The 17397-nt window shown below is 38.6% G+C and overlaps 1 protein-coding gene and 1 long non-coding RNA gene across 2 annotated transcripts; both read right to left on the bottom strand.

Annotated features, from left to right (window-relative positions):
• Window positions 1-1552: 1552 nt before the first annotated feature.
• LOC110928305 lies at window positions 1553-3057 on the bottom strand. The gene is made up of 2 exons (XR_002586280.2): window positions 2751-3057; window positions 1553-1817 (listed from the first exon to the last, which is right to left on the bottom strand). It is a non-coding gene; the product is annotated as an uncharacterized LOC110928305 (long non-coding RNA).
• A 689-nt stretch (window positions 3058-3746) lies between these two features.
• On the bottom strand, window positions 3747-5066 carry LOC110932527. The gene has a single exon (XM_022175854.1). The coding sequence runs from the start codon at window positions 5064-5066 to the stop codon at window positions 3747-3749; it is 1320 nt and encodes a 439-aa protein (XP_022031546.1).
• Window positions 5067-17397: the final 12331 nt, after the last annotated feature.

Here is a 17397-nt window from a genome sequence, read left to right as displayed (position 1 = left end):
CTTGCTCAGTGGGTGATGGGGTGCCAGAAAGTGACTTTTCAGCTTTTAAACTCTATTTCAACTCTTCAACCTTTCCAACATGCTTCAAGCCTTGACACTTCAACATTTTAACTCGTTTTACTCGCTTTCTCGCATATTTGAGCATCAAGACCTACAAAACACGATTTGATCAATAGTATACATATTCTAACCAAAAACAAAACTAAATATAACGAAAATTATACAAACTTTACACGAATAAATGATGTATTTTGCAATACATCAAACATCCCCACACTTACTCTTTTTTCGTCCTCGAAAAAGAATTATGCAACGGAATCAGAAACAAACAATTACCCGGGCCAAAAGTATAGGTATAATTAATTAAAACCAAGATTTGCGTTAGCCGCGATTGCGAATATACTTATCCCTTTAAACCCGAATCCAGTCCTAAACCCTTATCATGTAAATTTAGTTTAAGTGCGGTCAGTCTACCTAGGGTCTCACGCTAGAATCTACAGTCCACCTACTCCCAACTCAAGCTTATAGGACTAAAAGAACGATCATTTGACCAATTCCTAACCGTTTTATACCAAGATAAAGAGAGTTTGAAATCAAATCTAATTTTTTTCTTTTCTCTCTTTTTTTTCTAGCTTGCTTTGTTTTTTTTTTTCATTCGTGAGACTAGACGATGCTTTCCCTAACCCAGCGGTATTCCGACTGTAGAGTCGCTATCCCCAATCACAGATTACATAGGTTTCGGTACTTTTATTCGGCAAGTCGATTTCACACATCCTAGAGGCATTCCGGCTGTAGAGTCGCTATCCCCAACTCGGATTACATAGGCCTGTGTTACTTTCATTTAGTTTCTAGCTCACTTTTATTCTATTTTTTTTCTTTTTTCAGCGAGATATGATAAAAAACTCTAACTATCTTAGCTTATAACGGCATCCCTTATACTATTTTTGCCGGTTTTAGTTTCCCATATTTCCCAGGCGAGAACCCACTAGCAGACCGACAATTAAGGTATATTAACTCAAAGGGACTTAGAACCAAAACCCGGGCCTATCCACATATCCCAAACTAGACGCAAACTCAGTTTATTATAATCTCATATTATTATTATTTGAACCCGAGCAAAAATTTGTTTTTTCTATCATTTTCCGTTTAAAAATGCAAACTTCTTTTATTTCAAAGACATTTTCTATTTTTTTCAATTTTTTTTGGATTTTTCAATTTTTTTTTTAATAATTAAGACTCAATATTTACATGTATCCCATCCCCACACTTAGAGATTGCATTGTCCCTAATGCAAGAACGAAAATACGACTCTATAACTACCGAAAAATAAAAACTGCAACGAAATAAATAATAAAAAAAATACAACAACAAAAGGGGAAACGACTTAGCTGAGTATGTGAGACTGTCAAAGTGCCAGTCGTTTCCACATAAGCCCTCCAATTCGAAACGCGCTCAGCAAACAACTCTAATCTCGGACACGCGAACGAAAGCGGCTACAAATACCAACCTAATCAAGCAAACACCAAACACTAGCAAAAAATAGTATATAATATCACGTTCAACAACCATCCACAAGTGTATCAACCAACCCCAAAATCCCAACCAACCTGTTTAATGTATTTAAGTACAAACCAATAGACGAGGATTAAAAACAGCATAAAGATAAAAATAAACAAAAGATATAAGCTGTCATCCTCGCTCTACTCCGCATCATCCAACACCTCATCACCCGCCTGTGTCCCACTGGGCCCTTTCCTGAGCGAGTGTCTCAACCTCGTTTCCTGTTGGCCCGACTTGAAGTTCCTGCACGTGACATTCTGCAAAACAATTCAATAATGGCAATACGAAGCAAACAGAATATTAGTCACAAACTATTTTTTTGTATTTTTGATTTTTTTTTAGTCCATAAACAAATATATACAAAAACAACGGCCGTATAGCATTTCGTTCGCGTCCGTAGTTTAGAACAAAGTGACATTAAAGCGACGTTTTGCAAATCCTTTTTAAGCATAAACCGAACCTCGCCCGAATGGAGATTGAGTACGGGCGAGTGGTATCACAATTCAAGTAAGCAAAAGACGCAATAAGACACTAAGACGACTCTAACACAATTAAAACGACACTAAAGACCCTAAACTAACCATTACTTTAGACTCGATCTAACTTAGACGCAAAATACACAAATTACAAACTAAATACCTTCTCCCGGCACTTTACTTGCCCTCAAGTAAACTCAAGTGCCTACCAAACCGACATCGACATCCAAACATGCTTAAAATCAGCCATGAATTAATTTAAAACAAACTTTAGCATTGAGAAAAGACCGCCTAGTTAAAGGAGGTACCATTCTTTGCAAAAGTGCCGTTAAAGTCCCAATCCAACCCGACAATCATCAATAATTCATAAACAAACCACCATTGAAACCGACATTAAGTATTGACCGATTTAACGTTGAAAGCTTTAATGCTAAATCCTAGGTCAGGTTCACAAATTTCCCAAACACATCCCCACACTTAGTGTCGGTTAACCCTCGACCAAGATGGGATAAACATTGTATTCGAACACCAAACCGGATCAACTCGTAACCCACAATTCTGTTTAAGCACCCAAACCGAGCCCGACCGCAAACAATTCAATCACTCACATCGCTACCTACTTGACGCAACGACTAACCCTAAGACGAGACTAAACTAAGAGACACTAAAATGACTAGACGCATAATACAAAAAAAAAAATTACAAGACACATACCTTGGATTTGAAGAGAGATAAGATGAACAGAAAGATTTTCCGGTTGATTTTTCGGTTGAACCTGAACCCCCAAGTGAAGTCCGACTTCGTGAAAATTGGACTGTTGATGTTTGCGGATGAGTAGAGGAGAGGGGCGAAAAGTGAGGTGGGTGGCGGCTGGCTGCGGTTGAGAGAGGAAGGGGGTAAGGTTGTGGTGAGCGGCGGTGGTTGGTGTAGAAGGGAGGTGGGTCGGCGGTAAGGAGGAGCGGCGAAGGGGGTGGGTACCGGCGGATGTGATTGGGGTGGCGGCCGGCGGTTGTAGGCTGGGGGAGAGGGTGGTCGCAGGTAAGTGAGGATGAGGGAGGAGGTGAGGGGTTATGAGCAGAGGGTGATACGGGATTGGAGGGTTTCAAACGATGGGAGGAGAAATAGGTCAACAGGGGGTGGGGTCAAATAACTAAGGTCAAAAAGGTGATTGTTTTTTTTGTTTTTTTTTTTTTTGTTCTTTTGGGTGTTAATTAATTATAACAGCAGCAATAGTCTCTGGCGGCCCGCTACTAAAAGGTGAGGTAGGTGGCGGCCGCCACCACGTTACAAAATTTCCGAAAATCAAAATTTTGGTTATATGGGCTGCAGATGCGGCCTCTGGCGGGCAGCGAGAAACAACGGAGTTCGGTGGCGGGCCGCCACCACGATCCTAATTTCCGATTTTTTTTTTTTAGTCATCTCCTTTTTATGCCTTAGAAACAATTGTGATTTTACCCAAACCATCCAAAAACCAACCGATTTTTTTTTGTTTCTTTTTCTACGAGTTAAAACTTACTTGGAACCTTATTCTCCTCGCAACTTCCTGCAAATCCTCGGCGATGCACTCCTGCAAACGACTCAACTCACAAACAAGGACCCGACAAAACTAACAAAAACACACGTTAGCGACTAAAAAATACGGGGAAAAAAAAATAAACGAAGAATACAAACGGTACAAACTCTACACTTGAATTGCAGCTTCTCACATACTTATGGAGGATCATGGAGATGCAGATCACCTCCAAACATATTCTCGCGGGCTGTAGCACCACTATATGTATCGCCCAAATCAACCCGAAAACCCTTATCTCTTTCAAAACCTCTCAATTCTTCATCTAGCGTTTTGAATCTACATTCCCCATATTGAAATCTATCCCCACACTGAGGTTTGCTCAGTGTCTTAATTCGAGATTCTAAACGCTCCACTCTCTCCTCCAATTCCTCTAACTTTCTATCCGGTGGGTCCCCACACTTAAATTCTGTCACTTTCTCTGAACCCGCATCACTCACATCCTTCTTCTCATCTCTCTCGTCATTCTCACACTCCCCCACTAACGAAACCAAATGCACTCTGTCACTATGCCCTTTCGAACTCATAACCTCAAAAACTATTGATTCCTCGCCCGCTCTAAGTGTGATGGTGCCTAAAGAGACATCTATTAGAGCTTTAGCGGTGTTTAAGAATGGGCGACCTAAAATTAACGGTATGTTTTCATCGGCTTCCATGTCTAGAATAACGAAATCGGCCGGAAAAACAAACTTATCCACCTTAACAAGCAAATTCTCAACTATTCCCCTCGGGTGTTTCACGGACCTATCAGCTAAGGACAATGTCATTCGAGTAGGTGAAAGCTCGCCTAAATCTAGCTTCTCGTAAAGCGAAAAGGGCATCAAATTAATGCTAGCACCCAGGTCGGCTAAGGCTCTAGTGTTCATGTTACTACCGAATAGACAAGGAATAGTGAACACACCGGGATCGGTAAGCTTTTCGGGTAACTTGTTTGAGACGATGGCCGAACACCCTCCATGCAATGGGACATTAGACAACTCACCTAATTTCTCCTTATTCCTAAGAAGGTCCTTCAAAAATTTTGCATATTTTGGCATGGACTGGAGTGCCTCTATAAACGGAAGATTAATCTTCAATTGCTTGAAGATATCTAAGAACTGCCCGTATTCCCTTGAGTATTTTTGATTCTTAAGACGTGAGGGAAACGGAACATACGCATGATTCACATAGGGTGAAGGTCTAACGTCTATGGGCTTTTTCTCAACTTTCTTCTCACTTTGAGATTCACCGGGCTGTGCGGTACTTGCTGGGCTTAGCCTCTTTTGCACTTTGCCGGGAGCCTCCAACTCTATCACTTCATCTATAATGTCTCCATCCTCATCAACCTCTCTCTCTTCTACGCTCGGGTTCCCTATGGTTCTGCCACTACGCGTGGTAATGGCTTTTACATGAGCATTCGGGTTAGGTTGGGTGTTAGCTGCAAACTGACCGGGTAATCTTTCATCTAACTTCCTAGACATATCACTTACAACCCTAGAAAGGTCTTGGACCGCAGCTTGGTGATTCTTGAGCATAAGATCATGTTCACTAAGTTTCTTTTAAGTATTTTGATCCCTAACAATCAGTTGACTCATCATGGACTCCATTCTTTCCATGCTACCCCCTAGATCGAAACTTGAACCTTGACCTGTTTGAACCTGATTATTTGACCCCCCATCCTTGACTTGCCCATTTAAACCCCCACTGAAAAGCGAACCTAGACCTCTATTTGGATTTTGAGCTATTTGAAAACCAGGAGGTCCATTTGAGCGAAAATTGTTATTATTATTAAGGTTATTATTGTTATTTCGCCAACCCGAACCAAAATTATTATTATTATTACCACTAGACTGACCTCTACCAAACCCTCCTCCTAAATAATCACATTGCTCCTCACCAACTAGTAAAGGACATGCACTCGTGTCGTGACCGCCTCGACAAAACTCACACTTATCAACCTTAGCTCTAATCTCCTTAAGCTCTCGAGTGATGTTTCCCAAAACAGAGGCTAAACTAGGGTCCACGGTGACATGGTTCACCCCTCGGGCGGGTGTACTAGTAGTGGTGTGGGAATTACCACTTTGATACCTCTGATCGGATCGTGCTTGGGATTGAGACTGAGCAAATGCCTCAAAACGCTCTCTACACTCAGCTACTGTAAGAATACCCATCATGTGCCCCCCCCCCCGCATTAGTGTCGAACCTATCACGAGTCTCTTGGGTGAGACCGTTATAAAATTTCTCACACAAAGCCCAATCAGAAAGACCATGTTGGGAGCAACGAGCACAAAGGTTTTGGAAACGCTCCCAAGCAAGGTAGTACGGCTCGTCGGGCTCCATGCGAAAGGAGTGGATTTGGTCCCTAAGACGTGCGGCTTTGGCGGGCGGGAAATACTTGTTCAAAAAGGCTTGACGAAGCCCCGCCCAAGTGGTAAAGGTACCGGTTGGTTGAGAGTCCAACCAAGTAGCCGCACGGCCGGCTAATGAAAACGGGAAAAGCTGTAAGTAGGTGGCATCGTTGGGTGCACCGCTAAGGCTAAAGGTAGCTAGCATCCTAGAGAAACGGTTAATGTGGGCCGGAGCATCCTCATCATCTCGGCCATGGAATTGGATACTATTGGTGATGGCCTGCATGGCATAAGATGGAATTTGCCATGAATTTTCATTAACTATGGGTGGAACGGTGATGGGTGAGGCGAGGCCGGTGAAATTTTGGGTGGCTTGCTGATGGACGGTTTGCCTAGGGTTGGCCATTGGTTCTAAGTTTTCTGAATTACTAGAGGTACTAGAAGTAGGACTATTGGGTGGGGAAACCTTGGGTGAAGTTTTAGGTGAACGGTTTGGCGAAGGTGGTGGTGTGGGAGGCGGGGTGGGTAATGGGGTGGAATCAAAGTTGGGAAAACGAGAAAAGGATGAAGAAGCAACCTGAGGGCCTTGGCCCAACTGAGATGATGACTGCTTGATTGGTGGTGGTGGTCCGTGCGAGCGCAGATGTGGCATCCACTACAAGCAAAAACCTGAACACAAGAAAAGCAGACAGAAGTTACTACGACTCAAGATGAAAACAAAAGACACAAAACAAAATAAAACACGTAGCACGTATTTGTCACTGAAATCTATCAAAGCTAATGAACGCGATTGCCAAGAGTCCCCGGCAACGGCGCCAAAAACTTGATGTGTGCTAAACAGACTATAAAATTAACTAAGTTAGACTCTCTAAACTAGACACTACAAAGCTTTAAATTTATAAAACAGACTCTCTAAACCTAAACCACACAACCGGCAAGTGTACCGGTCAATGTAGTACAGTCTAAGCAAGTCCGAGTATCGAACCACAGGACTCTATGTATCACGCAAACTAGACTCTGACAGACGCTGACAGACACGACTAAGACTTGTTTTAATTGTTTTGGGGGGGGGGGTTACGGAAAACTAGGAAATCTATATTAAACTACTAAATTAAACTAAAATTAACTAATACGAAATAAGACTGAGGACTTTTCTTTATGCGAGAACGAGACCACCTAGACAAGAATCCTGGATTGTTTTTAAGAGATTACCGATTAAGTTAAATGCACGAGTTATGGAACCGGGATCGTAAAGTACTAAACCTATTAAGAACCAACGAGGCCCCTCGACCCTTCTCAAGGAGAAAACCTGTGGCACTACCTAGGCCGTTAATTCTACCGGTTATTAGACGCCTTTCCAGTTGTCTAATTATTGTGTAAGTACCCTAATGTTGACTTATTCTTTTCCAATCCTAGGTCTAGGGTAGTTTGAATTAATTAATTTGACTTAATAGACTAATAAGACCGACAGGTAAACCAAGACATAACCTTTCCCAAGGCCTATCTAAAGCAATTCGCCGGGTAAGACCTACCAATAGCCCCTCACTTTCCAGGTATTAGGACTAGTAGAACACTAAGACTCAGCAAATTATTACCAATTACTTCTAGGGATTATTGCGCAATTTCACCCTAAAGAGTTAAGGTTTTCTAACGTGATATAGACACTCACCGAAATCCTAAACCCTAATATGACTCTATGTTGTGATATAGACCGTCACTAAGAATCATACGAAGTAAATAATAACAATAAACCAACTCAAAGCATGCATACACATCAAATCATTAAATCAAACCACTTACTAAACACAAGTAATCCATAACAATCATGCAAATAACATAAACCGGTAAAATCTTTATATCAATCCATTCATCAAGTCTAGGCGGTTTATAAGTTTAGCCAAGCATGTTCATAAACGAAAACAAATCAAAGATGTTTAACAAGGAATTCATTGTAACAAGTTTCGTAAGAAAAAGTCACGAATCAAGAACTAGAAAACCCGATTAGATCTTCAAGTCTTCTTCCCCGAACTCGTACCGATGATTCCTAGGCTTCAAGATCTTCGAAAAAACTCCAAGAATGCTCAAAAATCGCCCAAGAAGTCCCTCCAGTCGAATTAGGGTTTTTCCACACGTTTTGGATGTTTTTATATGACTTTCCAAAATAACCCTTTACTAAATTCGTAATAATTACCAATCAGGACGTTCTGGCTGGCCGCCAGAAACTCAGGGACAAGGTGGTGGGGTGCCACCTTGTTTTTCAGCTCATTTACTAACTTCAGACTCTCGCCAGGTGCCAGAAACTTGCTCAGTGGGTGATGGGGTGCCAGAAAGTGACTTTTCAGCTTTTAAACTCTATTTCAACTCTTCAACCTTTCCAACATGCTTCAAGCCTTGACACTTCAACATTTTAACTCGTTTTACTCGCTTTCTCGCATATTTGAGCATCAAGACCTACAAAACACGATTTGATCAATAGTATACATATTCTAACCAAAAACAAAACTAAATATAACGAAAATTATACAAACTTTACACGAATAAATGATGTATTTTGCAATACATCACAGGCCGCCTAGCCCTCTGCAGTGAAAAAACCTTCACACCTGCCAGTTCAGGCTGTGTAACCGACTTTGGAGCTTGTTTTTACATACCAGGGGCTGCACCAACATGTTTTCATGCATAGGGGGCACCTGTAACCATCATATTACACCTGTAGACTTGCTTGGCATGATCTAATGGCATCAAAACTCCTATATAAGAAACCCACAAGTTGCATCATTTGAACACACTCACTTGAAACTTTCACAACTTCTTTTCTGGAGATTGCTGGAGCTCAAAGACATTTTCTTGAAGTCATTAGTCGTGCATAGGACTATTGTAAGCTCTCTTAACCTTCCTTAATTCAGTTTTAATTAGTATAATGGCCTAAAGTCAAACCGTCGTAACTAAGATTTGATTTCGTAATTAGTCACTAATGGTCTAGTCAATTCTCGAATTGGAAGTACCTATAAGTTGGTATTTATGTGGGTAATAAACCCTTAAAAGGGTACTCTCTGATTCCCACTTTAAGTAGGTCAATTGTCGGGTCAAAGCTAATTATAAAAAGTCAACAGAAAGCTTATTTTCAAATAAATGCATAATTAACAATGTAAAAGCCATGCAACCTATTTTATCACTAATATAACTTGGTAATTAGTATAAGAACATGTCTAAACATGTTCAACCCGGCAATTTTTAGTTTAAGCTCGGTTCGGAACCGAAAGTCGCAAAAGTAGACTTTTGCTTTGACTTTCAGTTCTGACCCATTAGAGCATAGTTTAGAAATGCCTTAGAGCTTTATTAGGACCAGGTTATATGTTAGGATAACCCTCTGAGATTATACAACTTGGTTAATTAGTTATCCGATTCATATGCATGTTTCCGTTAAATGCTTAAATGTTGACTACTATGCCCATATGACCTTAAAACGTGATTTTTGAAAATGTAAAAGAATAGGAACCTTAGTTACAGATTTATAAACTTGTCCATAAAATTTGACATCAGCTTGAGGTCTAGATTAAGAGTTATGCTCATTAGCGTAAATAGAAAGCTTTTTATTAATTAAACGGCGTAATTAGCATAATGCCTATCTAAACCCAATTTTTGATACCAAACTTTTTACCTACTGATATAAAACAATATTTTGGGATTTTTGGAGATTTTTATTTATTTTTAGGCTGAGCATAACATAGGGTTCTAAGCTTAATTCGGTAATTGTCGGTTTTGCCCTTTTGGGCTATAAAATGAGTTTTTCAAATCCTTTTGATACCAAACCTTTTTCTACTGATCTAATATGATAAATAAAATATTTTAAGCCTTTTGGAATAATAAAAATATCAGCTTTTCTTATAAAACCCGGAAATCGCTTAAAACCGCCTTTTTACGCGTTTTAAACGCATAGTATGTATTAAAACTATTTTAAACATATAGGACTTGATACCTACTGATATTTTTAGTAAATTTATATACTTTAACAGTAAGCAAAAGTTTTAAACTCAGATTTCCAGTTTTGACCTTTTAAGCTTAGATGAAATTACCAAAATGCCCCTACGGTGGATAGTTTAGTTATAAATGATAAATTTCACATATATGTAATACCCTACTGTAATAAATTATTAAATTAAGTATTTTACTGATTATATCATACCTGTAACTCAGATTAATATTTAAACTCTTTTATAACATTTAAAATGACCAAAATGTCCCCACGGGGCATAGTTTGAGTTTAAATTCGTTTTGGGCATAATAGAAGATATCTTACTGATATCACAACATATTTGAGGCATATTAACTTCGGAAACCTGTATATGACTCTTATGGTTACCCGTTACGCGTTTTTCGCATTCGGTTCGGTTTATGTAACTAGTTTGCATAAATTGACCGAAACGGGTCAAACCTTATCGTCTCTGTCTCAAAATCCAGAATGTGTTTAGTTTACCCATATTACACAAGTCTCCAAACTTGTCGGGTCTAAATCACATTCTATTCCGGTCTTCGCTTAATCATGCGTTTGAACCGTATATCTTCCTTTAAAACTAAGCGGTCTAAGTTTAGGCTTAATTAAGACCCGTTAGGAATCTAATAGGTTATTAAAAACCTCCATTCCAGATTAGGAGCACCAGTAAAAGCTACGTGCACTTGCTGTTGTGAATTATACTTGCAAATGTAAATACTTTTAACTTATTTTCCCTTATACGGGCTTGGGGTACGGTATATAAAATACCACTTCGTCGGGCATTAAATCTTTAATCGTATGAAGGTTAATTTATTGAAATGATCCGTTTAAATTGTTTTGTTTGCTTAAAGCCTTTGGGGGGTTAATGACCATGTCCCGGATATCATTGGAGTCATTCATTGAATGGCCACGACCTTAGCACGGGGTGTAGGCATACACCCGCCTGTGCATATATAAATAATAAGGTATAACCGCCAGTTACGAGAATAACTAGCCGCGGGACTATACCATGTGGTGTGTCTATTAATCTTTAACCCGGTATTCAACCCGGGCTACTGAACATATAACGAACATGTAATTCTTTTACAAGTTTATATATAAATAATTATCCCAAGTTATAAAATGTTTTTGTGTCTTGTGCATTCAATTCAATTTTTCCAAACCTTTCCAAAATGAGTCAGTTAAATTGTATTTACCAGTGTAAACTGATGTATTTTTCCAAAAAAGGCTAAGTGTAGGTACTAATCGAAATAGGCTGGCCTCTCCTTAGCATCAATAAGAGTCTTGCAAGCTTGGATGCATTTTAAATATGATGAACTATGTTTCCTTTTTATTTGATCCGCCTGTGGATCCATTACAGTCCGTTTTGTGATACTTTGATTTTACTTTATAATCGGTTTGTAATGTGATTTCATCTTTTGCTTCCGCTGTGCATTTAAAATTGTGTTGTTTGACTATGACGATATCAACTACGTCACAATACTCCCCATCGGGCCCACCGGTAATACGTGGAAATATCGGGGTGTGACAAAAGATGACCGAATAGAGATCTGAATAACAAACTGTGGAGAACTTGTTTGTGTCGGGTTCTTCTGCTAGTTACTCAATCAACGGACTGATCGGTAACGTTACTCTACTTGTGCTCCGATTTAAGCGGCGTGTTCCGATCAACGTTGTTAAAGGTGATGAAGAGTTTAGAAACCCTAGAATGATGGTGTTTTTACTGGAAAAAATTTGATACTTGAAAAACGTCCTTATATACGACCCGCATACAGTTATACGGCGCGTCTACACTTGGTAACATCAAAAACCTCCCAAAATAATTTCATTGAGCCATATACGTTTTACAAATCGTATAAACATGTATACGGCTCGTATAACTATATACGGACCGTATATAGTAAAATCAAAAAAACATTCTCTGCGTATTTTCCTATTCAAAAACATTCTATACGGACCGTATACAAAGTATACACTAGGGATGTGAAAATAAGATATAAGGGATGTGGTAACAAAGGAGTCCAATAATAAATAACCCTCAAGCCTTTGGCTTCATTCAATCCAATTTTTTAAACTTATTACGTTTTGACTTTTTTATGATGCAACAAACTAATAAATTATTATGTAAATAAACTAACACAACCATCTTTTAAAGGTATGCTCAAGGTTGGATAGACATTGTTTAGAGAGGGGTCAAAATGGCAAATAACCAGACTTCTAAATTAAGTAATACTATAATTGGCGAAACAAAACAAATGTTAATGTAAAACAAATGTTATTTGAAATTTAAGCGTGTTGTTTAGAAAGCCAAAACCGTCATAATCGGTTCGGTTTCAATTCATCATTATACCGTTTTACGATACCAAATACAAACTCTATTTTGAATACAACTTCGTTTTAACAAAATTTATAACAGAATGTCAAGGAAAATTAAACACAACTACGTACTTAGGTTTTAGAAAAAGTTAATGAACATAAATTATTATAAATATTAAATTAAATGAATAGGGAAACATGATTTAAAAGTATAAAGGAACTACTAAAATAAAAAGTTAATATACAAAAAAAAAAACATTCAAAAGTGGAGGGTTTAAGAATTGAACTTGAGTATGTTATATGGTAGGAAACAACTTAACCACTCTAACATTTACCTTTATTGATTCAATATGTATTTGTAAATGTATATATCAAATTAAAAAAAAAAGATCACTAAAGTAAAAAAAAAGCACTATTCATGGGCGTTGGCCAATAATATATATATATATATATATATATATAATATAATATAATATATTTATCGCTAAAATATCATCATGACTTCACTAATTATTACACTTAAAAAACAATTTATCTATTATGTGGTTGTGGACTTTTGTTCTTTTTTATATCCAGCACATTGTATTTTTTTTATTTTTTTTTCTTATCCTAAACTTCCAAATAAACATATTTTATAACTTGTTTGTGGAACTGGCTTCTAAAGTTGGCTTTGATTTTGCCGGTTATAATGGGTGAGTTTGGGTCAATCATATAATCTAAATCGAACCGCAACCAAATAGTTCGTTTGTTTGTATTTTGTAACCCTCTGATTCGGTTAACCGGTTAAATGTGAGTATCCGTTAACCATCCTTTATCCATTGTTTGTATGCCTAGGTTATTCGTGCCAACAAAAAGTACATCAATGCAGCTTTATATTGCCAACGAGCTGGTGGTGGAGTGGTAAGGGAGAGACATGGTGTTCTAAGTGACCGAGGTTCGATTCCTGCCACCATCATTTAGTTTCGGCGGCACCTGGTGATGATGGGAGACTAGGCGAATAGGCGGCGATCGCTAGTTCAATCCTTGAACTGAGCGGGTTTTACTTCATTGCACTGTCGTGCCTTCGGGCGAGTGTTCAATAACCACGGACTTCGGCCTTAGATGAGGGTTGATGAAACAATGGTTAACCGGGCAGGGTTAACTCACTGGTCTCGTCAAAAAAGGGTTAATCCCTTCCTCTCGAGGATCGCTGGCTGGATCACCGGTGGGTTGATCTCCTGCACAAGGAAACAAACCATGACTCGTAACAAGGAGGATGGGGTGGGGGTGCTCCTTGTTACCACTCTCCGGCGTGAGAATCAGTAATTTGCTTGGGAAGCAAAGTAAGATAGTAGTAGTAGTGAGAGAGTTGTGAAGAGATACCTCAAACCTGGTTTGGGGTTGGTATTTATAGCCGAGGAGTGAAGAAGGAGGAGGTGGATGGATAGACTAACGGCATGCTGCACCTTTGCAGGTGTGTCAGACATGTCGGCCGGGGAGACGACGCCACGTCAGTCTGTCGCTTACGTAGACCTGACAGGTGACTGCCATTGGTTCCACTTGCACTGTGGTGTCAGTCCCACTTGTTGAGCGTATAGGATGCGGTGTGAGCCGCATCGCTGCCTGCGGTAACATCTGATGTTATCGCGTCTCTTGCTTGTGATCAAGAAATACGCGAGATGCGGTGCTGGCCGCATCGTCGCCTGTGGTGACTGTTGCTGTTATCCAGCTTCCTTGTATTGATAGAAGTGTTCACTGGACGCGGTGCGAGGCCGCATCGCTGTGAATACTTCCGTTTTCATACATCAGATGTGATGCTATGTCGCATCACTCTACCGTTCTCATGTTCCAGGTAAGTCCTCCTTCATCACTAGATAGATTGGATTCAACCCTTGTGTCGACGCGTTCTCGCATGGGCACAAGTAGGTCGTTGGCTGGTGGGGGTTTTGATAAGGGTAATGGTCACTCGCGGTCGATGCTGACGCGAGATCTGGGACCATACCCCTTCAAGGGTTTTCCCCGATTCGAAGGTGAGTGTATTTCAATGTGGTGAATTTCGCCAGCAGCCTATTTGAAGGATTCACTGGCAGTTAAAAAATGTTGTTTTATATCTTGCCGGAATAAGCTTGTTGGAGCAAAAAAAAAAGGTAACAATTTCACCCAATAATAATAAACCAAATTAAAAATAACGATAGTATTTTGAGAAAAAAAATAGATACAAATTACAAAATAACATAACTGAAAGAGAAAATCACACGTCAACTTGTACTAATGTGTCATTGATGACCCTTTATGATTGGTGCTACTTGTCATTATAAAGCCAGTATCACATGTCACTCATTTGCTTGAATACTACTTCAATTCGAGTGACCCCCTAATGCCTAAGTCATAATCCAAAGGTTTCTTAAGAGGCGATAAATGTCATTTTTCAAAATGATTCATTTAGAAAGGTAAAAAATTCAAACTCCAGTAGATACGCGGATCAAAGTTGCGTGTCATTACGTTTCTTAATGATACATGTCACACCCCAACCAATGGCGGAAACATCGGGATGAGACGAAGTGTGAAGATTGCTCGAGACATCATAACGCTATTTGTGACAATAATTTAATAATCCAAATTTCATTTCCAAACTTCAAGCAGTCATCAATACAAGATCCCAAATAACAACAAATTTAATCAAAATAACAAACCAACATAACCAAAATTCGATACAACATATTAAACCTAACGTCTAAAGTGTGTATCTAGGCATCGTGCTACCTCTTTCATTTCATCCTCATCAACCTGTAACATGTTTAAAATACAATTCAATGCAAAAGCAAAGGCGAGTATACAAGTTTGGTACATACATAGCATAAGATAAAAGTGTGAACAATCCCTCATAGCAAGCATGCGATTCAAGATAAACATTAAATATGGCATGTGTCTAACATATCAAACCAAGAAAACGCAACTTGCTCATGACATAACCAAAGTTTCAGTAGAGGCGGGTCGTTAATCCTATAGCGCTACATATGTCAAGGTTTGGCTCGTACGAAGTTAATGATAAGTTCTACACATAAGAATCACCCAAATTTAAAATATCAAGCCATCACATATACAAGCATGTTATAGGAATGTTCATGTGTTTAGACAAAAGTTCATGTGTAAGTTTCAATAGGTAAACATGTTACACCCCAAAAGTGATAAAAGTAAAAAGGGGGAATACGAGTATACTCACAAAGTTTGCATATGTTTTCCGATTATCCAATTGTTGACGAGTAGAGATTTAGAGTCCGAATGTATAAGGGTTAAGGTTCAAGTATGTTTAGAGTCGAGATTCGGTGTTTAAAACAACATAAAAATAAGATATGAGAATAACATGGAAAATAATCATTTAGTACATATGATGCTTGTTCTTGACACTAGGAAACTCGAAGGAGTTTAGATGTTTTCATGGAACAAGGTTCCATTAGAATCGTGACAAGTTATCGTAGTCTAGGATGATGTAATCTAGTACCCCGACATATGAACACTAGTTCATCATCAAAGATTCGATTATTCGAATAATATATTTAGGTTATATAATATATGTCCAATAGTTCAAGCATGAGGTAGAAGATTAAAATCTTCATTTTGGTACCTCTAAATGTCATAGAAGTCATGTAGGAGGTAGGAAGATCAAGCCTTCCATTTAGGCACCTCTATGTGTTCACCACTACACTTGATGTAAAAAAAACAACCAAGGAGGGTCATGAACATACAATAAAGAATAAGAAATATACACACTAACTAAGAGAAATCATCAAATCATGTGAGGATTGTATGTTTGGACAACCCAAGTTGTTCCATAATCACTCATGTATCAAAGACAAAGTTTGACATGACTTGTGGGTTAAAAACCCTAAACAAAACACCAAGTTTATGAGGTTTAATCCTCTGATTTTAAATGTCTCAACCTTGTTTTTAAGCTTAACCAACCATGGGATAAGTTGTAAGCATTAGGACATAGGTATGAGATGTGTTAGACACAAGTTGCATAGGTTTAAACAAGTTTTTGATGAACATAAAAACAAACAGAAAGTTTATGGACTATTTCGGGGCATTTCCAGGTCTGATTTCTCCAAGGAGAAGTTTAGGAATCGAACCCCATGATTATACAAGCAAGTAGGAAAAAGAATCGAGTGAATCGGATAAGAATTGAGTGAGTTATGCTCATTTTCGTGAAGGGGTGTCAATCTACTCGAACCCTTGCTTTCAGCTACGGTTTGGTGGATGTTTTGTGAGTTTTTAGGGTTGCAAAAGTGGTAGGGAGGCTGGTTATAAGTGGTATTTATAGGGGGAAGGATTAGGGTTTCAATGGGTTGGGCTTTGGAAGTGTTTAGAAGGGGTTACACCTTGAAACTAGCCCACAAAACCCAACTATATGGGCTGAATTTTGCTGAATTGGGGCTGCCATATTTCTTTATTTTTTTTATTTTTTTAAAACATTATAATGAGTAATTTTATTAGTTAAGTTGTGTAATAATGTGCAACAATGTTTCCCCTAACTTGTAACAAGGTGAAATATGAAATAAAACATGATTTAACTAGGTAAAGAGTGTAATGTACAAGTTTTATTTACGAAGCAAGTTCCGTATTTTACAACGATTACGATGAAAGAATGGTTATAAGAACACAAGATTTCCAAAGATAGAATTTCACGTAAGGTTTCTAAATGTAGGAAGTTTGAAAACGCAGGGCGTTACAGTCTCCCCTCCTTTAGGAAATTTCGTCCCGAAATTTATTCAAGAGGAAGGCTTGAAAGAGTTTTTGGCATAAAGGTGATCATTAAGAATTGAAACTTGGGAAGTTTGAAAGTTTTGAAAAGTACCAAATTTTGGAGAACATCAAGGTAGATTTGCAAGGGGAAGTTTTTAAGGATAGTATAAAAAAATCATACTTTCGTAAATCCTGTTTATTGAGAGGAACGAAAAGGTTTGTTACTTTAAATAAAGCAATAGAGGTATACTAAGTATAGTTACACAAGAATCAAGAATAGGGAGGCTATTTTATAGGTAATGAGGTAAGTTAGGACTCAAATGTTTAAACAAGCTGGATTGCGAACGAGTTTTGTATAAAATAATACGAGTATAGAATGAACGAATGGCTCTTAAAGAGTACAAGTATGTGAATAGCATAAGTGTTGGATAG

The sequence above is a fragment of the Helianthus annuus genome, chromosome 3 (genome assembly GCF_002127325.2).
Source record: "Helianthus annuus cultivar XRQ/B chromosome 3, HanXRQr2.0-SUNRISE, whole genome shotgun sequence".
Taxonomy (NCBI): domain Eukaryota; kingdom Viridiplantae; phylum Streptophyta; class Magnoliopsida; order Asterales; family Asteraceae; genus Helianthus; species Helianthus annuus.
The sequence above is the reverse complement of the archived record's forward strand: the minus strand, read 5'-3'. Positions and strand labels throughout refer to the sequence as shown.